At 53.8% G+C, this 26368-nt stretch overlaps 8 protein-coding genes across 8 annotated transcripts; 6 read left to right on the top strand and 2 right to left on the bottom strand.

The window, feature by feature from the left end:
* Positions 1-8740: 8740 nt before the first annotated feature.
* Positions 8741-11086, top strand: GLRG_02919 (uncharacterized protein; the record flags this gene model as incomplete). The annotated part of the gene is made up of 6 exons (XM_008093604.1): positions 8741-9037; positions 9089-9116; positions 9170-9422; positions 9492-9906; positions 9964-10766; positions 10849-11086. 6 exons carry the CDS (start codon positions 8741-8743, stop codon positions 11084-11086), a joined length of 2034 nt encoding a protein of 677 aa, XP_008091795.1.
* A 122-nt stretch (positions 11087-11208) lies between these two features.
* GLRG_02918 (uncharacterized protein) lies at positions 11209-11475 on the top strand (the record flags this gene model as incomplete). Its single annotated transcript, XM_008093603.1, has 1 exon — positions 11209-11475. One exon carries the CDS (start codon positions 11209-11211, stop codon positions 11473-11475), a length of 267 nt encoding a protein of 88 aa, XP_008091794.1.
* Positions 11476-12068: 593 nt separating this feature from the next.
* GLRG_02917 (Mob1/phocein family protein) lies at positions 12069-13749 on the bottom strand (the record flags this gene model as incomplete). The annotated part of the gene is made up of 2 exons (XM_008093602.1): positions 12069-13439; positions 13534-13749. The coding sequence occupies 2 exons, from the start codon at positions 13747-13749 to the stop codon at positions 12069-12071; spliced, it is 1587 nt and encodes a 528-aa protein (XP_008091793.1).
* Positions 13750-14384: 635 nt separating this feature from the next.
* GLRG_02916 (CobW/HypB/UreG) lies at positions 14385-15740 on the top strand (the record flags this gene model as incomplete). The annotated part of the gene is made up of 5 exons (XM_008093601.1): positions 14385-14580; positions 14636-14647; positions 14699-14795; positions 14841-15354; positions 15405-15740. The coding sequence occupies 5 exons, from the start codon at positions 14385-14387 to the stop codon at positions 15738-15740; spliced, it is 1155 nt and encodes a 384-aa protein (XP_008091792.1).
* A 765-nt stretch (positions 15741-16505) lies between these two features.
* On the bottom strand, positions 16506-16835 carry GLRG_02915 (uncharacterized protein; the record flags this gene model as incomplete). The annotated part of the gene is made up of 1 exon (XM_008093600.1): positions 16506-16835. One exon carries the CDS (start codon positions 16833-16835, stop codon positions 16506-16508), a length of 330 nt encoding a protein of 109 aa, XP_008091791.1.
* A 242-nt stretch (positions 16836-17077) lies between these two features.
* Positions 17078-19105, top strand: GLRG_02914 (NOT2/NOT3/NOT5 family protein; the record flags this gene model as incomplete). Its single annotated transcript, XM_008093599.1, has 6 exons — positions 17078-17289; positions 17711-18171; positions 18223-18541; positions 18590-18793; positions 18843-18984; positions 19046-19105. The coding sequence occupies 6 exons, from the start codon at positions 17078-17080 to the stop codon at positions 19103-19105; spliced, it is 1398 nt and encodes a 465-aa protein (XP_008091790.1).
* Positions 19106-19890: 785 nt separating this feature from the next.
* Positions 19891-20627, top strand: GLRG_02913 (CUE domain-containing protein; the record flags this gene model as incomplete). Its single annotated transcript, XM_008093598.1, has 2 exons — positions 19891-20160; positions 20322-20627. The coding sequence occupies 2 exons, from the start codon at positions 19891-19893 to the stop codon at positions 20625-20627; spliced, it is 576 nt and encodes a 191-aa protein (XP_008091789.1).
* Positions 20628-24366: 3739 nt separating this feature from the next.
* Positions 24367-25422, top strand: GLRG_02912 (uncharacterized protein; the record flags this gene model as incomplete). The annotated part of the gene is made up of 2 exons (XM_008093597.1): positions 24367-24787; positions 24851-25422. The coding sequence occupies 2 exons, from the start codon at positions 24367-24369 to the stop codon at positions 25420-25422; spliced, it is 993 nt and encodes a 330-aa protein (XP_008091788.1).
* Positions 25423-26368: the final 946 nt, after the last annotated feature.

Here is a 26368-nt window from a genome sequence, read left to right as displayed (position 1 = left end):
CTCAGTGGCCCCTCATCAGACTTCTCTGAAGAAGTATTGGTACCTGTGTCCTTGGTCAAATCTGAGCGATTCGTCTTGGTGTTTTTTTCTATAAAAAGAAGGAAAGGAAAAGGAAAAAAAAAAAAGGGGGGGGGGGGGGGGGGGGGGGGAGGAAAAGAAACGGGTGGTAGGCAAAAGCTTGCCCGAGGAATGCGGGATATGACGAGCCGGCACTGTTATTCTGCAACGCAGTATGTACGGTGTCATTGGGTATTGTATCGTAGTGATGGAGGATTCTCTTTGAACATCGGTTTGGTGTCTCGAGGTACGACCAACCGTTTTCTTTTGATGAGGTGACCTTTCTGTTGAGTTGACAGAAGCCATATCGTATCCGGGCCTTTGTTGATTATTTACGCCAGCCGTCAGCCGTCAGTCAGCAACGTTGATGCATGGCTCCCGGTTTCAGTCACGCCGTGAGAGAAGAGTGGTTTTCTCGTCTCATAGTTAGCCGTGTCCAGGAGGAGATCGTCGAATAACCAGGGGGTTTCTTGTATGGCAGCAAGTCTTTACTTCAACCCGTCTGACGCATTTACGTTGCGAACCCATAGATATTGGACTAGTAAAGACACGCCCGCTCCACTTGGTCAGCCACAGCGGAAAGCCAAGGCATTTTTTTGTGTTTTGTTCAGACTCAACTGAGGCAAAGGTTGCGAATACCTCGTGCCGCCTTGAAGCCAAATCTGAGTCGTTTGTGTCACATTGCGGAAGGGATGGAAAAGAGTAAGAGACAACACGAGGCTGCGGCACCAACTAGGGTCAGAGTTGCGTTTCCGCGCTCCCTCTAGGCCCTGTCTAGCCAATCTTTGACCGGGTGCCAAGCGTCCTAGCCACGTCGGTTTCCACGCTATACTGTTGACAAAACACACCCCGCAAGCCATTAAGCGTTTGGTACGCATGCCATGTTACCAAGTCGAGGTTGCATACTTTTAGTGCTTCAGACACGAAGCCCGAGCGAGCTAGTTGCCGGCGGCTCTGTAGTCTGAAGGCGTAACGAGATACACAATCTCAGGCCCCAAAGGATGTGCCGGTTGGTCGAAATTCGCTATCATCACCCTTGCGGGTAACAAGGAAGGAGCCCGCCAGTCATTGGACACTATTCCGGCATTTCTTCATTATTTGGGCCGCTAACTGCAGGTTTTTTTTGAATCAGCATCAAACTGGTGTCCTATTTCGGCTCGCCGTTTTGGTACTCTAGGCCTCTATTAAATAGTTAATAGTAAAAATTACCTCTTCTAGTAGCCAAAGTTGCCAAATCGGGCACAAACGGGGGCAGAGGATCCGCAGAAATGGAAGGCCTAGTGACATGCTGGTTGAGGAGATAAGATGACCGTCTAGGAGTGCCCTTGGATAGGCGCCTGGTGTATCCGTATTTGTCAACCATGGAACGTCCATAGCAAGCCATGTTATTGTCTGCATTAGGCAGGCCGTTCCGCTCTACCGTCAAAAGAAGAGAAACGAAATACAAAATCAGCGTTGTTCGGGATTGGCAGCCTCTCGCGGCCTGTTCATCCGATGAAATCAATTAGCCCCAACAAGCCAGCTGGACGTTGCCGGGGGCAAGTCCAACCAGGAGGTGCCGCCCGTCCGTTACCGCTGAACGACTGTGGCGAAGAGAACCCGACGCACCGCAACCAGGCCATAGGGCCGTCGGCTATCCTGGAATTGGAGGCATCTATACCACAACATGGTATACCAAGTTCGGAAACGTTTGGTTTTGGCGGATTCATCTAGTAATTGCCTGTGTGATGCCCCACCGAGGAACCGCACGCAGGATGGATGCGAAAGCACCTTGTTGATAACAGCCTCTTGTCGTTACTGTTCAAGGTCGCGCTGCAAAAAGCACCCTGGTCATGGTAGGGCCGAATTAGAATGACTGAGGGGTCAAGGTGGGCAATTGGGGGCCGCAACTGCCCGGATTCTGAGTGTTGCTAGCTCGAGACTTTGCTGCGTCCTCCGGAAGTACTGTCTTGGTCTGCAGGGCGCATCCTCCTTCCCGGATGAATGCTTCCCGCCCTCAACAGGGAGTGTCGATCAGCTGAGAGGAGACCAGGTTGCGGCAGCGACAGACACAAGGTGCTTGGCGAAAGGGCGCCACTGTGTGTGTCTCTGAATCGGTATCCGGAACATCATAGGTAGCAGGCTCTTGGGACGTCTCGATGGAACCCCGAATATGGTCATGTTCGAGGTCCTGTGGCCTGCCTACAGGTTAACGATCAAGTCCGCAAAATGCAAATCAACCCCCATGATCCTGACTAGACGTGTTGACCAAGGTTCAAGGCCACCTGCCACCTGCCACCTGCCACCTGCCACCTGCCACCTTGTCTCGGGGCACGCCTTGCCACCGAAGTGTCTTCATCACAGATGGCGACTTCAACGGCTCGACTCGGTGCGCAATTTCTTACTACAGGATTCCGCTTCTCAGCATGAAAGCCAACTGCATGATGTCTTGGTGGACTGTCCCAAAGTAGAATGTACCACAAGCCCACAACTTGCCTTGTGCGGGTAAAACCTAGTGCGGTGCAAGTGCTGTGGATCCGGGGTCTAAGATGCGGCAAGACGGCCTGGTGTGTGCTAGATGGAGCGTTGTGCGCGCCGCGCCCGAACTACCGGATGCCTGTATTCCGAGCCCTGGTCATAACCCAGAAGAAGGCAATTGACGGGATTGTGCGTTCTAGAAGCCGGGTCGCTGATGAAAGCTAGGAGGCGGTGAGACCAGGAGAAGAGATAGAAAGGTACACTAGGTGCCGGTATGCAGTGAGCTGGACAACTGAGCCCGGTGCAGTCGAACGGAGAAGAGTGCAGGGCGCAGCAAAGTCTATCTCAGCTCTGTCAAACTACCTAGTGTACCAAACCGTCATCCAGAACCAAGGCGTTCACCGTTGTCGGCCATGTACGAGCGCACAGGGCGTAGGTAGTCCGTTTGAGCCTCGACGGCGAGGAGGCCCATGGTGAAAGGAGATGGTGCGAGGTAGGAGTCTGGAGCATCATGCAGTAAGGCTGAGTTTCCGACTTTTCTTATCTCCCGTCGAGTTGAGTCAACCTGTCGGAAGGTACCGCGCTTTCCGTCCGTTGGTTATGACGTTATTGTGCTGGTGTTGTTGACGCGCTGCACGGGGTTCCATCAGATGGAAACAGACGATTCCATGTGCGCAGAGCAGGCTGCAGGCGTCGGGAACGAGGATGGCGAAAAGGCCAAGAAGGACAGGGAAAAAAAAAAAAAGAGGTCAGGGGGGCTCGATCGGTCTGGCCTGTGAGAAACCATTGGATCGGGTCATTGGAGGTTGGAGGTTAAACTCGCTCCTTGGCCCACAAAGAGGCATATCCTGGCCCATGTCGCGAAAGTACGGACACCTGAGCTGCATACATTGTAGTGTCAGGGGTAGGGCCGGAAGGAGAGGCGCGCACGCGCGGAGGGAATGAGGGGGAGGGAAAAGAGGGAGGGACTTAAACTAGGTACCTACCTACTTAGGTACTCTGCAGCGGAGATGGATATTGGGCTCTTCACCTCTTACCTCAGAATTGCAAAGCAAACTACACTAGTAAGCTTCTTGCAACGATGGGCGTCCCATAGTAGGTGAATGAGGGGGGCTGAAGCCATTGTGCAAGGTTGGACGTTGTAACTTATGCGTCCTGTGCTGAAGATGTTGAAGATGTTTGGGATACGTCGTCCACTACATACGACATGTACGCAGTCAGTTACAGCCAGCATGGCTTCATTGCCGTAGGTACCGGTATGTAGGTAGCTAGGTCGTTGGTGTATCCGCACGCACCTAGCCAATATGTTTTCACGTATCCGTACTCCGTACTGCATGGTAAATGACCTATATGCAGGGCAGTGTGCTGTCTGTCTTCTAGCCGGGGGTTGTTTGATGCCAGTGGCTGTGGCAATTCGAGATGATTGAGGAAGGTGCAACTGACGCAAACTTAGGTCCGATACCTTACATACGCTAAATTAGTTAACATACACTACATAGTTCACTATGTATCCGTACCTGTAGAATGAACAAAACCCTGTCCTTGTGGAGCGCTTCTCAGACTGCACCCCCACCTTTCGCCCCGCTGATTGTGTCGTAGCGTTATGGATGGCGTATGTCCGCAGGTACTGTGATAAAGCAAGCACGTATGGAAAAGCAGCCAGGTCCAAACAATATAGTGATTGTACAGGTACACGTCTAGGTACGGTAGGTAGGCAGGCATCCTACCCTCTTAGACAAGGAAAGAGGAAGAATTGCGTGGGCCGTCGGTGCTGCCTTGTTCTTGTTTGCAAAAAGGCTCCGACGGCACCGTGGGGACCGAACCGTAGGAAGGTGGACCCGGCCCGTCCAGCCTGCCTTTCGACTCCTGCTGTTTCGAGGCTTGATCAACGCCTCCTTGCACCCACTTACCTAGTAGGGTACGTATGCTGTATGGATACGTATCATATACGCATGATAGTGTCAGTATCCTATTTTTTATTTTTTATTGTTAAGATTGCAGGGCAGGCGGGTAGTGCTTCGTGATGATGTGTGGTGTGCTAGCGGGCCTCGCCCACGTGACTCTCCCGCAAGTGACGCTTCATCCAACGCAAGGAATGGACGGGCTGCGTACACTAGACGTTTACCTGTCTCGGTCTTCTGTCTCTGTCTCTCCTGCCCAAACACCAGGTGGCCGCGATAAAGATTCGTAGCGTCTACTAGCTACGTACCTATTCCGTGCCTACCTAGGTACTCGTCTCAACAATCATGCTTACTCATATCACACTACCTACCTACACAAAGGTATGCATCCACCCCCATCTCAGTCACCGTCTAGGTGAATCGACCAATCCACTACACTGCGACATTAGCATGCATCTTAGGTCTGCCACCCGAGTCCAGATTCTCTTCTCTGACGTGCACGACGGCTCTGGCTGCATATCTGCTAATGCAGGCTCGTCTTCCGCTTTCAACGAGCCCTATCAAATGGAGTTTCTTGCACATAACGTTTGCCTTGTGCCCTTTATATTATGATTGTTATTACTATTGTCATCGTTATTACTCAATCTATTTGTATTTACACACACTACATACGCTACCTGCGAGTTGAAGTGTACGTAACACGGAGCAAGAGGCCGATTTTGCCCTCTGCCCGCTCACCCTGGCATGGGACGATGTTGCTCTGCTTGCATGTTTGGCTTGACCATCAGCACCCGCTCGCTCGAGATCCACCATGGAGGTATTAATTGGTCCGAACCGGTAACAATGTCTTCCGTGCTCCCCTCATTTGCCCTAGGCCGAATGTAAGCCTGGATCGCCGGCTCCTGCACACTTTTTTTCCTCCCCCTGTTGCAGCGGCCCCCTGAACGACCGTCCATGGTAACCCATTTGGCGGAACTGATCCAAGTACAGATACCGAGTTGACCAGTAGCCACAGCGTCGGCGATCCTTTGGCACAAGAAAGGGGATGCCCCAGCCACAGGAAAGAAAGTTTGGTTCTGGGAGCTCTCCGCCAGCTCACCTCTCAGAGCCTAGGCTCCCATTTGCCTCAATGGTCGACGGCAATGGCAACGACCGAATCTCCTAGTGTGCACCTCGATCCCGCAGGCTCCCCTTGGCTCCCACACGCGACATGTTACCGAGCACAGGCCACTGGGACTAGGTGGTACCCAGCAACAGATGATGGCGGCAGCGGCAGCGGCAGCGGCAACGGCAACGGCACCTACTTTGGGCTCATTTCTCTCGTCCCATCATCCAAAGGACTGACCCCCCCCCCCCCCCCCCCCCCTTTTTTTTTTTTTTTTTTTTAAATACTTTTTTAAGCATGGGCACTAGCGGCATCAGCACTCCCATGGCCAAGAAACCTAGGTTTAATTCTACTGCTCACTCGCCCTCTGGTCTCTTGTCCCCTGCTCGGCCCCACCTCTGCCACACCTCCAGGCCTCATGTCTGTGCTTCCGTTCCAACGACACCCCTTTACTCATTCACCTGAACGATTGCACCTAAGCTAGTTTAAGCACCCAAGAGCTAGACCAAGTGGGTGTGGAATGAGGGGTGGAGTGAAGCGTGGCTAATGTGGGTGAAGGGGGGAGGCCTCGTCGGTGTGTGTCCATGCTCCTTCACCAAGCTCGCGGCCCCACGCCCCGACAGCCTGGGAACACTGAAAGCCTCTGGATTGCCCCCCTTCCTCGCTCTGCATACCACCTTACTATGTACACTACTCTAAACCACAAGCCACTTCGCCTCCGCCCTCTCCACAAAGCTGCAAATAGTCATTGACCATGACGAAATAAATATTCCCACATATTCTCCTTTCCGCGCTACAGTGGCGATTGCCCGGGTCATACAAACTCGCTCCGAACGGGCGGTCAACCAGTTTTCGGGAGCTTCTACTCGTCAATCTCCACAGTCTTAGACAGGACCAGTTCCACATTGACTAGGAGTGACCTCTGCATCTAAGCTAATAGGCTTAAAAGTGCGACTGGACGCCTGGGCTTGAACAAGTCCCGCGCTAAAATCGCATGGGAAGAACGCGCGCCTTACGGGTCCCCCAACCTGCCAGACACCGACTGGCGCCGTTCAGCACGTTTGTGTGTGCTGCCGGTAATCTGCGCCGACCGACTTGCTAAGGAACGTGGGTTCCCCAGTATGAGCCCGGCTGGCGGCCATGTACACGAGCTAAGGCTGTCCTAGGAACCAGCTAGTGAGGACGTCGCCTTTCACTTTTCCATACCAACACCAGCGCGACCAACCATCGTATGCTCAACTGCTACCGCTTTTCTGTCGCTGTACCCCCCCAGACCAGGCCATCAGATCAACAACGGGGACCTTCTCATCCTTTTCAGCTTGACTAGGTAGCGTTGACCAAACTTCTACCAGCGATCGTCGACAGGGTCTCGAGTGTCGATTTTCCTGCTAACGCCGGCAAGCCCAGTCCCAGCTTTGCCCCCCACCAGCAGTAGGTAGCCTGGCCGCTTGCTTTGGCTTGTTACATCACCTTGGACGGAAGACCCATGTCTCACACAGCTCATCGGTGCTTATCTGTGCTTCTCCTTCTTTCACCAGACTTTGACGTCCGACGTCCGCTCTTGAATTACGCCCACGCGCCTCTGGAGAGACCGGCAACCTGGAATTGAGGAGTGAGTCGAGCCTGCCTTCAATCCTCTCTGACCTGGCGATCGATACTTCGTCTTCGCATGCTAAGACTTTGAGCAGACAGCCAAACCGAACCAATCGCGTGCTGGTTATTGAAGCCGTTTAGGCTTGGAACAGCCAGCCGTTACCACCTTCATCAATCGGCACGGGCGTAACTGGACTTCATATCGCGCCTTGTATCGGCCTTCTCCCGAGTATCTACCACGCCTCAACCGGCCCCCAGCTCTCACACGCCATCCCGGAACCTTAATCGACTCTTTGCAAACCAAACCTCATTACCGGAGGCTAGGGAACCACCCGCAGAGCCTTGAAATCGCAAGGGTAACTGCGCCAATAAAAAAATAGAAAAAGAAGAAAAAGAAAAGAACCACAATCACCACACCTTCACCACGCGCCACCAGCCTCTTCCATCACTTTTCAGGACTGCGATTTCCATCTCGACCTATTTCTTGGCCACCATCACCGTGGAGGATCGTTCGTCTGCTTTGGCATATCACACTCTCGACAAGTGATCTACCTCAGGCGACTTAACAGCCGCCTGTTGCGCCCTCATCCACCAACACCACAACGTTGCCGCCAAGGGCGAGATTCCTTCTAGATACCTCATTCCGCCAACTTGTTGTAACGCGGACGATATACCCACACGCCTGAGTAGTTTCATCTCATGCCCAGACTCACCTTCCGGCTTTGAGTCTTTCGAACTGGCCCTGCCCATCTACCTGAACGTACTCAGCAACCCTGTCTCTCCATCTGTGCCCCTTATCGGACTTAAGTGAGTGGAACCACGGCACGTCGACGCACGACAATCTGTTTTATTCAGTTTTCATCCTCTGTTCGCGACGTACGAGGAGCATTACTCGTTCGGGCTTGGGACCGATTCCCATACTAGTTATTGCTCCTCTGATCGAGTCCCCTTGGCTTTCGCCTGTCTTTAGCCAACCGGAACTCGCCAGCTTGCCCTTGCCAGCCTTCAAGTGCGTTCGAAGTCAGCCGGGATTGTCTTGGAAACAGAGGCTAAGCACCATCACCTCATCTCCTTACCAGTCTCGACTCCCTTCCTAGCGTAGTACCTGCTAGGAGCCCCCGCCATTACGCGAATCCCGCCAGTGGATTGCCAAAGCGTGGGCTGTGTTACCCGCTCCCCGGGCAGTTTGTTATCCAGTCACATTGAGGCCATCCAGAGGCCCCACTACTGTCATCACCACCCACTGTAGGAGCCGTCGACGAAACAGTTGTGGCTCTAGATGACCTAGACCCTCTTCAGGGAGCCACAGCTCATTCTTCTGGTTCTCCAAAATAAGGACCGGTTGGCCTCCCCTACACAGTGCTTCGCAATCCGGAGCTAGCAGCAGCTCTTCTTCTCCGCACAATCCTCTGCAAACCTATCGAACTGACGCCGCTGTTTTCGACTGGTTAGTACCCATGCCCTGGACCCAAGGTACCGACGCGCCAACACAAGTTCTGATCTGGACCGCCTAGTCGGGCTCGTGTGCGCCCCTACTACTCTACTCTGACGGATCTTCCTTGCGAAGACCTTAACTCTCTTGCCAGTTATCTCGAAACCACCCCACGGGTCACCCTTCGCGGTCAAGATGGGGGACTACTACCATCATTTTCTCACCTCCATGACGGGGGTGACTGCCAGCCAAAGCACGAGTCCTCATGAGTTACATCCACCTCAGTTTCCGGGTTCCCAAATGGCCATGATGGGGGGTGCCATGCCTGGATCCTATCCCAATCTAGGATATTTCACTGGCTTCCCCGACCCTGTCGGACTCACTGCTCCCAAATCATCGAGAAATCGAAGGAAGTCGGCCCAGGGCCTGGATCACGTCAAGCACCGCCGCACAAGGTCTGGGTGCTACATGTGCAGGAGTAGGAGAGTCAAGGTGAGTTTGTGAGCCCTACGTGGAGCAAACTTCTTCTGACCCGTTCGGCAGTGCGATGAAACACGTCCAATCTGTGATAGTATGTGAATCAGTGACGGCGTTGAAAGGGCATATCAGCTAATCTAATCACAGGATGCCGGAAAGGCAGTCGCGAATGCATTTACCCGGAAGCTTCGGCACCCAAAGGCTCGTCATCCCAGTCCACGACCCCCAAAGACGGATCGGCTACACAAGAGGCCAGCCCGGATTCTTCCATCGATGTGGAGGACAGAGAAGAGGACGCTGAGCCTCCCGGCTTAGACACCATCCCAGACGAGGACGAAGGGGATGAGGCATCTTATGAGCAGCAGCATTCCGGGTCTATTAAGAACAGCACAGCTTCGCCGTTCATGTTACAGCGCGCAACGAACACGCGCCATGGCTCTGAGACGCCATCGTATGAAGGACCCAAAAGCGTCTCGCCTTCTGCGTCCACGAGTAGTCAAGCAACTACGGCGTATGCGATGCCAGACCTCGCCATTCTTTCCCTGAGCAGCCACGCCGACTGGTCACATCTACCCGCCGACTTGCGTCAGCATCTGGAATACTTTTGCGAGAACGTCACGCATTATCATTACTGTATGCTTACCGACGCCCATGACTTTATCCGTGTAATTCTGCCAAACTTTGCACTCCAGAACGAAGCTTTGCTGTATGCAATCGTCGGGTTTGCCGCGTATCAACGCACGTTGCAGGATCCCAACGGCAAGATGGAGGAGTTTTTGAAGTATTACAACAAGAGTGTTATCCTCTTGTTGAACTCGCTTAAGAGAAAGGAGAAGCACAATGTCGGGATGCTTCTGACGGTCCTGCAGCTCGCCACGGTCGAGGTATGAGTAATATTTGATCCTTGATCGTAGAGCCACGCTTGCTGATTTCATCAATAGGAATACTTGGGTGACTGGATCAACCTCATGGGGCATCAAAAGGCCGCATTCGAGATGCTGACTCACCTGTTCACCCCGGAGACGGCTCCTCAGAGTGCTCTTGGAAGAATGGTTTTGTCTTGGTACGGACGTTTCGACATCTTTATCGCCTTGATGGGTGGGTTTCCTACAATGCTAGCTCCAGAATGGTTCACGACCTTTGTCGAATACTGCGATCAGCAGGCTATCTTGGATGAGGCAGGTAGTCGAGAGTGGAAGTATGAGGCGGAGGGCGGCCGTCTAAGGGTGATCTCGAGAGAAATGTCGACTCTGTTTGCGCGAGGCAGCAGGGGCCAGATCTCACCAGAAGACTTCGCAATCGAACACGAACGAATCCAGAATTCGCTTCAAGACTGGAAAGACGGCTGGGACCATGCACTCACCGACCCTTCCCACTTCGTCACGGACTTCAGCCACGCACGAGCCCTGAATGACGACGACATTGTAGACCCATTTGCCCCGGGGGTTTTATACGACTTCCCAGCTTTTCCTACGACATTGCTCACCGGCGAGTTCAATTCCACGATGATGATGCACAAATGCCAGTCATCAACAACAGACAGAGGGCGGCTATATGGCGAGTTGAGAGGCCATGCATTCGCCATCTGCCAGATCTTCGAAGCTGTGGAAGAGTGGCCGTCAAGTCCAAAGGGCAGCCTCATCATGATCCAGGCCTGCGTTGCGATCTCGGCACTGTTCCTGCCACAGGACACCAAGCATCACAACTGGGTTAGAAGGAAATTCGCGTTGTTAGAGACCATGGGGTGAGTGGATGTTTGGAACAGTCCGGCATCTGCGTGGTGCACGACATACGTAATAGGAGCTGACTCGACTCGCGCGTTATAGGTATATACACCCGCTTACACTCCGTACCAAGATGGCCGAGATGTTTTCTGAGCCATCTTGTGCACGTTGGTGGCTGCCCAACGACGAGGGTTACAGCCGGATTCTACAGGACGTCCGGGCCTTCGCCGACGAACGCAACGCCAACGCTGTCTCTGCCCAGGCAGAGAACCTACGAGAAGTCCGTCACATCTTTGCCAAGATGCAAATGGCAGAGGAGAACACGGCTCGGGCTGGGTAGGACACGTGCTGTTGGCCCCACTGGTCTGTCAACACCGACGAGAATGAGACAAAGACCCAGGAAATGGAGCCCACGGGAGGAAAGCCGAATCAAGTTTACTTGGCACGAAAATAAATGAGAGAATGGGGAGAGGTGTTGATGATGGGTTACAAAGGTACAACAGTCAGGCCACAATACACACAGGTCTGGACATCATCATCGGGATTTTGCATCAGGGCTATCCTCCAAGGCAACCTCTGCGAGAGGGGCGATGGGTGATATCAGCACAGGAAGAAAACAAGACTGTTTTGAGCACATTGGGCAATCAGCGAAGCGAAGCGACTGATGAACTATCCGCAAAGCAAGGCCTGTTCAGTTCCATCTGGCCCCGTTCCCCTCCCCCTCATTAGCAGGCTGCCTGTCATCTCAATCACTTTCCTCTGTCTTCCCCTACACAGACAGAGCTAAACAGGCCATGCATTTGAGCGTTTTGCCAGCCCTCTTCATTCTGTCCCTAGCACCATTGTATTGCTCTTGTGCTAAGTTTCTTTGTTTTGGTTTCTTTTCTTCGGCATCTTGTTCACGTCATGGTCATTGACTCAAACTTCTGCGCCTGTTAGACATAGATTTGGCTGTTATTGTTGTCTTCTTTTTATTCTACTTCTTTTTCTTCTTCCTTTTCTTCTTCTTGTTCTTATTCTTCTTCTTCTATTATTATTATTCTTCTCCTGGTTCTTCTTCATTTTGATACATACTTCCAGTGATGCGCCAAACACATCACGAGATTACAAAAGCAAATATTATACATACGTGGACCTCGTCTCATTACAAGTAACAGAATAAAAAAGTGAAGTACCCCCGCCATAAGGACTTTGTAGAGAACACACGCATGTAACAAGAATAAAGCGGTGCCCGGCTGGCTGAATGCCCCCTTTCCACAAGAACAAGCCGGTACTTCCAAAACTCATCATAATTACCAAAGTCATTAATCTTCTTTCCTCTCTCACGTCTCCTTGGCCTCCTCTGTGGACTCCGCCTTGGGCCCATCGCTGCCCTTCTCAGCTTCTTCGGGCTTTTTATCATCTTCTGTGGCATCTGTCTTTGTTGCCGACTCGGCTAGGTCCTGGGCGAAATCCTTGGTGCTGACGTCGTCATTTTCGGCAGGTTCTTCCTTGGTCTCAGCGGAGGCGTCGTCGGCAGCCTTGCTATCTAGTTTCCCAACCTCGCCCCCAGCTTCCACCGCTTCATCCTCCATCGCTGAAGGCTCCCTATCAAGTCGTGCCGACGCAGAGGGCTCCTCTGACTCGTCAAATTCCGCTGGTGCGCTGCTCGGCTCATCTTCGCTTGGCTCGACAGGCTTTTCCGTACCACCAGACTCTGTTTCGGGCTTCTCGGGTACAACCTCTTGAGGTGCTGACACCGTAGGCTCATAGTCTTCCGTGGGTGAGGCATCACCCATGATTTCCTTTTCGACAATTACGGGCACGTCCGCCATTTCGGGCTCCTCCTCGACCGTATCCGGGGCCGAGATGCGCATCGCGCGCAGCTTGCTTGTCATGTCGCTCTCCTCCTCCTCAGCCTCGACGACGGTTGTCACCGCACTCCCGACAGACGGGCTAGCTCTGACGTGACGTCTCGTGGCAGTGCGGCCCACGGGCTGGAAGTTGTCCTCTTCTTGAACCCCAACTTCGCCATGATGCGAAGACTTGATGATCGACATTGGTAGCTGCTTCTTATCACCGCCATTTGCGTCGGGCACGGCCGTCGCGGTCTCCAGACCCTCGGCCTCGGGCGGGAGCTTATAGTTCTCCGCGGGGAGGAGGTCGTACATGTCGCAGACGGTCTTGAAGAAGACGTAGAGGCCGGTCTGGCCCTCGATAGTCCAGAAGACGGCACGGTGTTGGAACCATGCGTGAGCGAAAATGCGGTGCAGGCGGCGGAAGACATTGACGAGGTTCTTGACGGCCACGCCCTTATTGTGAACGTCGGAGAGGACGACGAATCTCGAAGGGAAGATTTTGGGATCGGTGACAATATTCGCAGCCCAGTCAAGCGTGTGGCAGCAGTAGTCGATGGCGCAGCAGCTCTTGGGCTGCTCGTGAACGGCGCAAAGAAATTGCCACTCGGAGGCGCGCATCTCGGGACATGTCGCGGCGCTGCAGGGCGGGGAGTCGAAGAGGAAGCCAACGATGAGAGTGTTGCACTGCGAGATGAGGAAGCGGCACAGTTCGTACAGCCATAATGTGCGGTCAATGCCCGGCGGGGGAGTCGCGAGCTGGATCGCCGTCGTACGGGTTATCGGGGTACTGTTACTGTTGGTATGGTAGTAATGGAGGGCGGCAAGGTGCTCCTGAAGCTGAAAGGCCGAATCGAGCTATATGAAAAGAACAACGTCAGCGCGAAGGCCGCACGAGGAGGGGGGGGAAGAGGGAGGGAGGTCGCGTGCTTTCGTAGTGTTATGTACGCACCTCATTAAGGGGAACTAGCGGCGGACCAGCAGCCATGTCGGCAGCTTTGGTACCCGGGTGTATGCGGCGCCTCGAATTCGACTCAATCAGGGACTGCTCCATAGGCGAAGCCTGGCGGTTCGACTGTGCACCCATTGAGGGGGATGGAGGACCGATTTGGATCTCGGCAGGCGGCGGTGGGCTGGGTAGCCGGGGCGAGCTCGGCGCCATTGACATTGTGAAGGAGAGAACTAGCGAGAGAAGAGTGGAGGATAAAGGAGGTCTATATGGGGTAGCGGTGTGTAATGGTGAGAGTATGTCCTTTTCGGTGGTAAAACCTCTTCGCCATCAAAGTTCGCGGGCAGAGGCGTTGCAGAGGGTGGTGGGCGTTACGTGGTGGTTGTCTTTGAGCCAAGTGCCAAAAAGTCGAGGCGGGCGGCTAAGCAGAGCTCCAAATCACCCACATCGGGTCTTTGGGGGCCAGAGCTTCTCTGCTTGGTGTTATTTGTTGCGCTGGCTTCCATGCTCAACCACCCCTAGTCGGCTTAGTCAGGCAGAATTTCCCGGGGTCCTCATTCTCAGTGATGAAGCTGCCGCCGACTGTGGAGTGGGACCAGACGGCGTCAAATGGAAAAAGCAGCCCGGTACGTACCGATCCTACTGGTATTCCATTGCTCAGTCTGCAAACTTCCTCGCTTTACAAGTCATACAAAAAGCGTGTTTTGTTGTATGGTTCTTGGTTTGCCCAAAGGTTCTTGCCACATCCGCAAATTGTCTTCAGAAGAAGAGTCTGGCTTGGATTCAATCCAGTACATCTCTTGCCTTCACAGGTCTGGTCTGAGCTCAGGCACAGGGTTCCCCCCCATCCCACCATGGATTTCGACGATGATGCCCCGCCTGATCTAGTAGAGACGGGCACCGAGCCGCAGGAAGAGCTGCCTCCTTCGGAAAGACAGATCAAGGTCCCCATAACTATCGTGACCGGCTATCTTGGTGCTGGGAAGACGACTTTGCTCAATTACATTTTGACGGCTCAGCATGGCAAGAAAATTGCTGTCATCATGAATGGTCAGTTATCAGACGGTCAACAAATGAATCCAAATTGCACTAACGTTGTTTGTAGAGTTTGGCGACTGTAAGGATGTACTCATCAATCAAGGTGGTTAAAGATGCTTACACATTCAAGCACTCGATATCGAGAAGTCTCTCACTGTAAACAAGGGTGACGAGCAAGTGGAGGAGTGGCTGGAAGTTGGCAACGGGTGCATCTGCTGCTCTGTTAAGTAAGGAACCGTACATCCGGTATGTCCAAGACTAACACCGGTCAGAGACACTGGAGTCAATGCCATCGAATCTCTCATGGAAAAAAAGGGCGCATTTGACTACATTCTGTTGGAAACCACAGGCTTGGCCGACCCTGGTAACCTCGCCCCTCTGTTCTGGGTCGACGACGGCCTGGGAAGTACCATCTACTTGGACGGCATCGTAACACTGGTCGATGCGAAGAACATCCTCCGCAGCCTCGACGACCCCGCGGGTAAGATCGAAATTGACGAGGACCACAAGGAGAATGACAGCCACGGCCATGGCCCGCTTATGACGACTGCCCACGTCCAGATCTCGCACGCCGATGTCGTTGTCATTAACAAGTCGGACCTCGTTTCTGAGGAAGAGTTGAGCCAAGTCAGGTCGAGGATAGAGTCCATCAATGGCATAGCAAAGATCCACATCACCAAACAGAGCGAGGTGCCTCAGCTCGAGGGCTTCCTGTTGGATTTGCATGCATACGACCAGGTTACGGAGCTTGACACCAGCCAAAAAGGACACAGCCACTTAGATCCTGTGAGTGAACATTGCCAAGGGTTTTATGATGAATGTTGCTAATCTCATAGACCATCTCCACTGTTTCGATTCCTGTACCAAAACTGTCGGCCTCACAGTTGGAAAATGTCGATAAATGGCTGCGCAGGATACTCTGGGATCGCCGACTTCCTGGGGATGAGGCAACTGTGCTCGAGGTCCACCGGTCAAAAGGCCGACTCATTTTTGACAACGGCGATGTCAAGCTTATCCAGGGCGTTCGGGAGATATTCGAGATACTCGACTCGCCGGATCAATCGCGCGAGGCGGTGCAAGCTCAAGAGGGCAAAATTATCCTCATTGGGAGACACCTGAAGGGCGTTGACTTTGAAAAGAGCTTAGCGGACCTCCTCAGCTTGAGCAAATAGCAATAACGTATGCAGCGTACACCTCATGATTCGACATAGCGGGGTGGACTCTGCCCAGGCTGGTGATGTTCGTTGTTCCAACGTAGATAGTCAGCCCAGAGCACAATCGCTGTAAAGCGGCGTAGATGACGGACGTGGTGGGAAGCCACGCGCACCAAACAAGTATGAACAGATGGTCGATCCAAAAAGAAGACCATGGAGCCTAATTGCGTCAACACAAAGATATTGTAGAAAATGAGCAACTAATAGAGGCAGTGAAATGTGTAGGTGCTCGGCTCCTCGTCAACGTCCCATGCCAGAGACACCCTTGACAATTCGAAGGCCAGAAGATCAGCGCAGACCACAGGAGGCATGATTCCTATTGCGACCCTTGAGAGCCCCCAGGGGCCTCGAAAGCATCAGCAGCAGCGGGTTATTATAAAAATTGTCATCCCATGTATTGGGAACAACATGATGTTAAAAAAAGATCCCAGGAACGTGTACCACAGTAGCGTAGGTTCGCACTGATGCAGGGGTTTTTGGAGGGGCTCGAGGCGCACAGGCCATCGGATCCATCTTTGACCGGTCCTCCGCTCGTTAGTGTTGGCTGGGCTTTTGGCCTCTCACTGAAGTATGTAGTACCAACAATCCCCGGTAGAGCTTCTTTGCGTGCAAGCTTCGAGCCACAACGATCCTTCGAGCGAACTCGACCCATCGGCGACCCGAATTGAACCCCGAACCCCTCGCAACGTCTACCCATACGACGCGACCCTTCCTTGCGATCATTTACCGCGAAGATCCTTCACCATGAACCGACCAGGTAGGCTTGATCCTCTGTTGTCTCCTTTCAGCCTCGCGGTACCCCGCCGTTTGCATGTCCATCAAGGTCACCTGGATCTCGTCGCGACTCTCAATGCTGGCCAATACGACTCTGTACCATCGAACATCCTCTTTGGATACTGCGACGATGCATGCGACACGTGACGCCACCGGCGATGCTCTCAGTAGACCCCCCTCGCCATCCTCGGCAACCGACGTAGAGGTTGAGCCTTGACGCTTGGCGCCGGCCGAGGCCGACGTAGATATGGATTCTCGATGGACAAACAGGGGCCTCATTTGAAGCTTGATCCTTAGCGAACAACCCTAGACCTCTCAGAAAGTCTCATTACCAGTTCCCCAAGCTGACAACGGGCGCAATCAGTAGGAGTAGCTCCTCAATCACTGCGTGGCATACAAACAGGTTTTGGTGGCCAGCAGCAGCAGCAGCAACAACAGCCTGGGAGGACAGTAACAAATAGGTTACCAAATGGAAAGATAGGTACGGCCACAAAGCCTTTGTCCGTGTTCTTTGCGGCCACATGCCACATACAACCGACAAGAAGGGGAAGAAGCAGTACGTTAACGTAGAGTGTTTGGAGTACACAGGCAGTAACGGGTCAGGCTGGGCATTTGGAGGAGGAGTGCCCATGGGAGGTGCTGGTCTGCAAAATCAAGCCCGTCAACTTGGAGGAAATGTGAGCTTTGCCCAGAGCCTAAGCGGGTCGCAACCGGCAACACCGCTTGACCTTTCGTACGTTCTTTCCTCCTTCCCCCTTCTCGCGCGGTCATCCCCTGCCCTACCTCACTTCTCCCCCAACTATCACCTTCCGCACGCAGCAAAAACACCAGCTGCTACGATCCGACCTTCACACCTGACGGCACTTTGGTTCTTCTACTCTCCTTTGCCCTACTTCGCCTTAACCTTCCGTCCTTTACAACCATGGGCAAAAAGTCGCGCCTGGTTCGAAAGAAAACCGCCGCAAAGGAGAAGATGGACCCCCCTTCCCCCCCAGGCCAACAGCCCAAGAAGGGTTACGCTGAGGTTCTCAAGAAGTAATTCTTATCTGGGATTCAATCCTCATTGTGACCTTGACCCCATCTTCCTCTTTGGCGCAACTTCATCTCAAGTCTCTCAGCAATTTAACGACGGCAGTCACTGACTTTTGAAGTAGCGAATTTCCCTCCCTCTCCAACAACGCCCAGATGAACACCAGCGGCCAGTCAAACATGTGGTCATCAACAGCATCGCGGAACCTGGGTGGTGGGCCTGTGCCACGCAACCAGCAGTCAACACCACTCTCAGCACAGAGCGCGCAGGATGAGTTGTTCACCCCTTCTTCGGCGCGCCAAGGTGCCTTCCGCTTCGGTAACCAGACCAGCGGGGTCCCAACTCCCCAGGCACAGTCCAACCCGGTAGATGATTTCCCGCCTCTGAACCGAAACGCGAACGGTGAGATTGGTGGCGAACGTGGTGGCAACTTGATGCCTTCCCTGGGCTTCGGTAACCAGGCGACCGGCTCCTCCGTAGCGATACCTCCTCCTCGAAGTGCAGGCGCAGGTAACGGCCTGCTTAATGCGCTCTCGGCGAATAGTAGACCAGATGGCCGCTCACCGTCGATCGCCAGCGCGCAGGGTATGCTACTCTCCCCGCGTTACACACTTCTTCTCACTGACGAGACTCAAGACCAAGCAAGAACGCAAGATGTATCCGTTGACAAGAGTGGTGCTCTCCACACAGAGGCATCTGGCGACAGCAGCTCATCTCAAGCCGCAGAGAGCCGGAACCCCCTAGGAGCTATTGGTAACGACTCTGTTACCGGTAAGACGAAGGATGAGAAGGACGGCCAGTCTCTCGAGGTCCAGGACCCACTGGCGGGAATGGCCCCAATCGACAAGTTCGGCATGAAAGGTCTGCGCGTTCTCATGAACAACTACCCTAGCTACGCCGCGCTCATGCAGGGAATGGATCCCAACGAGTTTGGTCTTAATGTCAATTCTTCAGAGTAAGGAACTTGAGGCTCGTAGGACGGATCATCCGCTAATCGCTACAGTCTCATCTCCACGCAGATTTACTCTCTCTTTGACGACACGCCACCGCGTCCCGCCATTCCCAGCGTCCGTCTACCTGAGTGTTACAAAGTGACCAACGTCCAGCCTATCGATACAAAGATCCCATCTTTTAACGAAGAGACCCTCTTCTGGATATTCTACAGCTGCACGCAGGACATCAAGCAGCACTTGGCTGCGGTCGAGCTGTGAGTGTCCTGGTCTCTTTCTTGTCTACTTGAGCTGACTAGGATACAGACACAACCGAAACTGGCGGTGGCACAAGAAGTTGCATATCTGGCTGACTAAGGATGAGCTTATGATGCCCACCAGTCTTGGCCCTCATCACGAGCGCGGCTACTACATCGTCTGGGACACCACCAACTGGCGTAAGGAACGGGTATGTCTCGGCTAATCTTGATCATATGTCAATTTGCACCGGCAGCTAACCTTTGATACAGAGGGAGCTCACGCTGCACTATGGGGATCTTGAGACGAACCTGGTACAACCTGCTGCATAGTTCAATTACGGTTACGGCGGGGTTTCTTGTCGTGTTGACGAGGGCTTGGAACGGCTTCATACCTGGGCACTGGGCATTTTGCCACACAGGCGTTGATATCATGTTTATGCAGCAACGTTTTTCAGGCTTCCGGATTGAAGCTGGACTAAGCATATGGCACAAGCTGCCTAAGACCGCTTTGTGTGTATGAATGAATCACTGATTAATGGGGATAACCCACGGACGTCGACGAAGGGAAATAAAAAGAACGATGCCGATGATTCGAAGAAAAAACGAGCAACAATTTTCGTGTGCTCCTTTTTGCAAATAGGTATTGTGGGATAGTACGTAGTTGGTCACCTCCAACGTTTGTTGTGAATCCCGAGCTGTGGCGTTTTCGGACCGGGGAGTGGGTCGCCAATGACGGCCCCGTGCGCCCTTTCCTTTCGCGGAAAACTCCGGCTTTGCGCCACATAAGCTCCTAATCCCTGCTTGGTGAACGAATGACGATGAACTCATCAACTCCATAAAAGCTACCAGCGGACTCCACGTATCAATCCGACCGCGCCCCGATCCCACGCGCAGCAGCGACACGGTCTCTCGCCTCTCCACGTCAGTATTTCATTCCCTGCGAAGCGTGCACCATTCAAACTCTCTTGGTCGAACGACTTGAACACATCTTACTCAAGCGAAAGTTTGCAACTTGGCCGGGTCCTTAACGAACGACCCGAACGAGCCTCCGGTCTGACTGGAACGCAACCCCGACCGTACACCCATACACACGTGCACACCAACACACGGCACCCATGGCGAACGAGCAGATCTCGCTGCCGTATCTGGTGGTGATTCTACTGGTGACGGCGTTCGTGATTCGATTCCTCTTCTTCTCGCCAGCCCCGTCGCCAGCGCCTCGACAGAGCGCCCAGTCGGTGCTGCGCATGCGTGAGGCGGCGGTCGAGAGGATACAGCAAATGTTCCCGCAGGTCGAACGACGGACCATTCTCTGGGACCTGCAGAGAAATGGGGGCAACATCCAGGCGACGTCTGAGAGGATCCTTGCGGGACGAATGGAGACGGTTAGTACTTGCCTCGCTTGTTCAGCTCCCCGCGCATGGGAAGCTGCCGCAATATATTGCGGCACTGGTAATGGTTACTCAGTATCCGCCAGAGCTACCTATTGCGGCGCCTGATTCCACCTTGCAGAACGCAGCCTTGCTGACTGTAACATGATCCACAGCCCCCTATCACATTCCAGCCTCCACCCCCTCCAGGGGCTAACAACGCGACGGCGAGCTCCTCGACACCGGCCAAGGCGGCTGAGAAGCCGACGCAGCCGGACCTGATTACACGGTACAAGCTGCAGGACAAGATCTCAGCGCAACAGCGTGAACAGGCCGAGGCGGAGAATGAGAAGGCTAGCAGGGGGTGGAGCTCGAACCGCGACGAGAGGCAGTCGCTGCTCCAGAAGCGGAGGGACGAGATGATCCTTGCGGCGAGGCGGAAAATGGAGGCCAAGATTGCCGCGGAGAAGGCAGCGAGCTGAGGGGGCCTCCGGATGGTGGTTTCGAGAGGACCTCGAGCGAGAGTGTTTTAATATCACGAGCGTAGTGTAGGAACAGTAGCTGGTTCATACATTGAGGGAATCTGTACACGCGCACACACGCATACAGCGAGAGTCTAAGATGTGGTGGTAGCTGGGGAAACAATCCAACACGCGAAGATACTGTCACCAGCAGGGTTCGAACCCGACCACGGCGTTTGATCTTGAGTCAACTCCCATGCAATGTACTGTGATCCATTAGGGGCAGCCGTAACAAGGAATTACTGAGGCGATCCACAAGAAACCCCGATAAGCACATGCCGGCAAGGCGCCTGCATCTGACGCGACATCCCATCGCACTACCAGTCTAAAGGGAGACCCCCCTCTCTATGTGGCAGAATTTGGGGCGGCGGGGGGGGGGGAAGGGGCTGGCCGTCCGCTTGACCGCAATGAAGAAGCCGTAGTGAACGGCCGGCCGTGTTATCGCGTCTCCCTCGTACCCATTCGCTTCGTCCTCCATCGTTTTAGTCGCGATGGCTTTGAGAGGGATCTGGTGCCTCACAAACACGGCATGCTGTCCAAAGCCATGACCACATGCCCGGCTCGGTCGATGTCCCAGACGAAGTGGAATCAGGGCCAACCTGGTAAATATCTTGTCTCACGTGGCCCGGGCAACGACAAAACAAAGCGATCTTATCTAACAAAGTCATTGCACAGTCCCCGATGCAGCGATGGGCGTTGGCCTGCCATGTAAAAAACCAACCACATGGGCACATCACATCTTGGTCAATCTTCCTCCTTGTCTTTGATCACTATGTTGTGTGCGGTTTTTGCCCGCCGCCGAGTTGAGGCTTTGCTCCAGGTAAGCTTACTTCATATGACGGGGGAAACGGCCCTCCACTGCGGCCTGACTTTCCAGGCGGCGGCTTCGAGTGCATCCAGTCGGCCGGCCTTGTCCAGCGCATACATTTTCTCCAGGTATATTTTTTTGTCTGTAAGCAGGAATGTTTCATGCTTGAAATTGTCTTTACATGAGACATTTTGTTTCCGTGATCAAGAGTGGGCCGTCGGCGTCGAGGTTGTTTTGGGAGGCTCGATGCTAGTGTTTTCATCCTCGACCCCTTGGACCTCGATGCACGACAGCTGGACACGTGGGCTTTCTCTTCAGCTCAGGCGTGTAAAGTGAACTCTCTCCTATGAAGGGGGTTTTGGACCAACCCCGCCATTCAACGAAAATGAACAGGAGAGCCATCCGGTTTTGTTCGGATCCGGCGGCACAAAGGAAAGAAAAGGAGACATTTCTATAACAGAGCGTTCAGCGTTCAGGTCAAAGGAATCACATTCGGAGCCCGGTCTTGCCAGGGCCTGGGCCGCAGGTACCTCGTCTTCCTTCTCCCAAAGCGGCGGGTTGATCGAGAGAGAAGGGTCTGGGGCGAAACGTTAGGGTCTCCCTAGGCTACCGACATCGCTTTGGCGTTAGCTGTCCTCTTTTTCCTATTCCTGTTGTTTGGTGCACAGAGGCAGGTTGTCGGCGATTGTCGGGGTCGTCTGGGTGGTCCCCTAGATATCTCCCCCCTCTCTACCTACCGACTTTCAGATCTAAGAGAAAGACCCTGCATCTGCGGTATGCCAGGAAAGGAATCCGAGGTTTACTGGGGCGGGAACGAAAACGAGAAGGGCGGAGGAGAACGGTGTGCAAGTGGCAAAGCCAAGCGGCAGCGACGCCACAAGGAAGCGCCAGAACCAAGTTCGTCAAGTGATGGTGCGAAAGTGCCAGGATAGGCATAGAGAACAGACGGCAGGCTAGAAAGGTTGAGGCGAAGGGTTGTTCGACCCGAGGGATCTCGCCTCTGGCTGGTTCGTGGGGTAGGGGACTCTGGTGTATACTGTATACCACCTAGATGGTGTGGGAGGTGCCCGGGAGAGGGAGGGGACTCGGAGAGCGAGATCAGGATCAAGATGCGGCGACATGGGCTGGCGGCTGGATCTCACTCGCTGCGCTGCGCTTCTAGCGCCGCCTGCGGTACTATACCTCGGTACCTTTGGTACGATGTAGTACCTACTGCGTATGTACAACACTGGGACGCCGCAACTTATCACTGCATGCCCGTCGTTTGCTGCTGATCCCATGCCGGGAACCTGTATGGCCTCAACAATCGAATCGGAAAACCCCAAGCAATGCATGACCTCCCATGAAGTCACGTAACAAGCACTGCGTGTGGGCGTCGCAGCTGCCCAGTCTGCGGCTTCAAAGGCAGAAGACGGCACCCCTGCAACACTGACCGTTTAGCATCCGTCCTACGGTGTACACTAGGTACTTGTGCACATGCCCCGTGGGACTATATTCATTGTACGATGTATGAATGGATTGTAGTCTAGGTATCCGTACTTTGCAAGATTGACGGGGAAAGGGAGGGCGCCTTTTTCCATGCAGAGGTAATGGCGCAATAGACCGCAGGCCATGTGCTTTCAATGCCTCCTGTAGTGTACCAATACCTAACCTATAGGTGGTGTAGGATACCTTGTGTGGGTGGGTAGCATGAGCATTGGCATGGATGTATCAGATTAGAGAACCGATAAGCCCCGCTCCGACCCAACATTTCTTGTCTTTCACATGCTTTGAAGAACATATCTCTTTTCGTTCTCAGTGCGTTCCGGTACTCACCCGAAAAGCAAGGCGAACACTGAGGGCAAGAAGAAAAGGCTCGTGGACACGGGTGCAGGTAGTACTTGGTAGAGGGCGGGGCAGCGTTTCAAGCATCCAGCGTGCTTAACTGGTACATATTGGTGGGCGTTTCGCGGTGACTCTGCGTAGGACGCAGTAACAAACGTTACAAAGGGGTCTCGAGGATTCGAATACCCGTGCTTCGAGAGGTATTGACTGGTAAACGCAAGGTAAACTTTCCTGCTCTGACGGGCAAGCTGTTTGCCCTCTTGTATCAGACCAGGCAGAACACAGAACTCGGCCACCACCGATGGACAAAGTACAACCCGCAAAATATATACAACAAAATAACAAAATAACGAATCCTTGGAAAAACGACAATCCGCCCGGCGAGACTTATCAACTACCACACACTTCCTGACCTTTCCTTTGCACACTCCAGCTCCACTTTCACCTCTTCCGGTTTCTCGTACTGGTCGCCTTACACCACCTTTACCTAGCCTCTCTCCCCGAGTCTTTTTTCTTCTTCTCTTTCCCCCTCTCTCCCTCTCGCTTGTTTGGTTTCTTTGTCTTGCTTTACGACTTTATGTTCTTCAACCCCCCCCTCATAGAGCTTCACCTCACGGGCTCTGACCTGCATCATACTCTTGCTCTCCCGCTATCCCACCGTGCTCGTCGTCTCTTTCGGCTGCCATCTTTAATCGGGGCATTCCAGTATCACCCTCACCTTGGAGACGGTCCCTCGTTGGCGTAAGCCCATACAAACGTTGGTTTCCACAGAGGAGACTTTATTTGAACCTTGTCAAACACGCTTTTCGCCTACATTCCCCGACTCACAGGCTACAGGCGCCGGGCTAGAATCGATCGCCGTCGAACCATAGCATTCCTACGCTGGCGATAACGCTCCCGGTCCCAAGCCTAGGAGCCTTCTCACCAGATCACCAGGGAGTGAGAACAGACCGCCACGCCCATTTCACCGAATTCCCTAACACCCCTGGGTTGTTGTGGTCTCCCACCGGAAAGCCACCATCATTGCGGACGGACGTGCCTGGCGCCTCTCCCGACAATAAAAACAGAATGCCCCCCCTGCGACCCTGGGGTCCCATTTTTGAGGAAATCACCCTGCCGCAGAATAGAATGTCCTCGACTGTCTTCTCGATGCTGCCCACGTCCCTTCAGTCTAGGCTCCCGCCGCTGCGGTCCATCCGCAAGAGCGCCAGCATGCAGACCCTCTCTTCGAGCAGGCAGTCGCACACCCGCTCGCTGTCGGGGCTCGACGGCATGCACCCCAATATCACCCAGGCCCGTATCATCTCGGAGAGCACCGAGGAGCACATGAGTCTGGTGGCCACGGAGCACCACCAGTCGCGGACGTACGAGATGCGGTCTGCAGCCGACAAGCACGAGCAGGACCGGCGACAGGCGGAACAGTACCGCCTACAACAACAGGAGGCAGCGAGTCAGTGCTCGAACGTGGATTGGCGGTTTGCTCAACAAGGTAGGGTTCATCAGGACGAAATCGCGTTCGAGAGGCCCCGCAGCTGACATCACCATCTTGCAGGCCTTGCTTTGATTGCCGTCGCCCAGGATGAGCTAAGACAGCCATCGCGGCGGCCAGCAGTGGACTTTGAACGGAAAGCATTCCTCGACGGTGTCGAGTACATCCTCAAGGCGCTCCCAAGCGACCTGAACGAACACGAGCTCCATCGACTCCGCACGTCGACGCCGTCTAACTTCATCCCCTCTACCCCTCCCGACAGCCGCGCGTATTCGCCATCGCGGGGCGCAAATCACGGGCGCTCGATCCTCCACAGGGGCGTGCAGACGGCCGTCGTCAACATCTTCCTCATTATCCACCTGGCGCTGCCATACCTCATCCTCCTGCTGCGGCTAGCAGCCCGCACGGAGCGGGAGTACCGGATATCAGAGAATTTGGTGGGCGCGGGTATGGGTCTCGCCAACGCCATCGGCAGCAAGGGCATGCGCATAACCGGCGCCTTGTGCAACGTCGGCGACGGCAGGCTCGGGCAGGCTCTCACAGAAGCAATTGCCTGGACAGTCGAGGGCTTCACGGGCGGCTTGTCCGATGGCGTCGGCGAGGGTCTGTCACTCGTAGCGCCCAAACGACAATGAGAGGGGGGAGGGCACAGCCAGGATGACATCTAAACGGTAGAAAGGAAGTTCCTTGGGTTTGGTGTTTAGACTTTGAAGTATATTCTTGTTTCCCATGTCAGGTTGGATGATAGGCTACTGGGATGTGAACGGACGCACAACAGATTTTCAACCGAATCTGACCATAGGGGGAAGGGGAAGAGAATGGGGGCATATTGAAATCTGTCGAAGATTCCCGTTTATTGCCATCGGATTTCTGGGGCGAGACAAACCGGACAGGCGGGTTTCTCCGGGTCAGATTTACCTCTCATAACGACAAAGAGATTTTACAAGGTGTGCAAATCTACAACGATCAGGATGATCGAAATGTTGGTTGAGCAATCATGGTAGGAATGAACGATACGTATGATAGAAATGAATTCCCATAGAACCTTCATCTGCGTTTGCAAACCTCACCGTGTGAAACACCAATCAGTCGGTTTGCATCTGAGCTGAGCCCTGGCGAATCGAGCGTAACGGCGAGCCAAACTCTGGTCACACCACAAGTATGGATGTGATACAGGAAGGTACGGACGGGTATTGATTAGCAGGACCCACGCTGCTCAGCGTCGTACACCAGAGCTACCGGCAGTTTCCAAGATATAAGCAACGATTGGCCATTATCGTACGGTGTAGTAGTACTGTTGTGCACTCTAGGTAGGCGGCAGGGTGGGTAGATACAGTCACTTGACAAAAGTCTGGGCGCAACCACTACCCTCCCACTGGCGGAGTGAGCCCAGACTTCTGTCATGTGACTTGTAGGTAGGTTGTCGAGCAGATAGGTCCTGTTGGTTCGACTCGAGGGAAGAGGGTGTTCTGGTGTTCCAGCCGTCCCTTCCAAGTAACGCTAAATCTGTGGGACCGGAACAAGAGTCGGAGCCATACGCCGTGCGCCACTGAGTGGCTCACGACCGACGCGTCCCCCCCT

This window comes from Colletotrichum graminicola, assembly GCF_000149035.1.
Source record: "Colletotrichum graminicola M1.001 genomic scaffold supercont1.8, whole genome shotgun sequence".
Lineage (NCBI taxonomy): Eukaryota > Fungi > Ascomycota > Sordariomycetes > Glomerellales > Glomerellaceae > Colletotrichum > Colletotrichum graminicola.
This window is presented reverse-complemented; position numbering and strand designations above follow the sequence as displayed.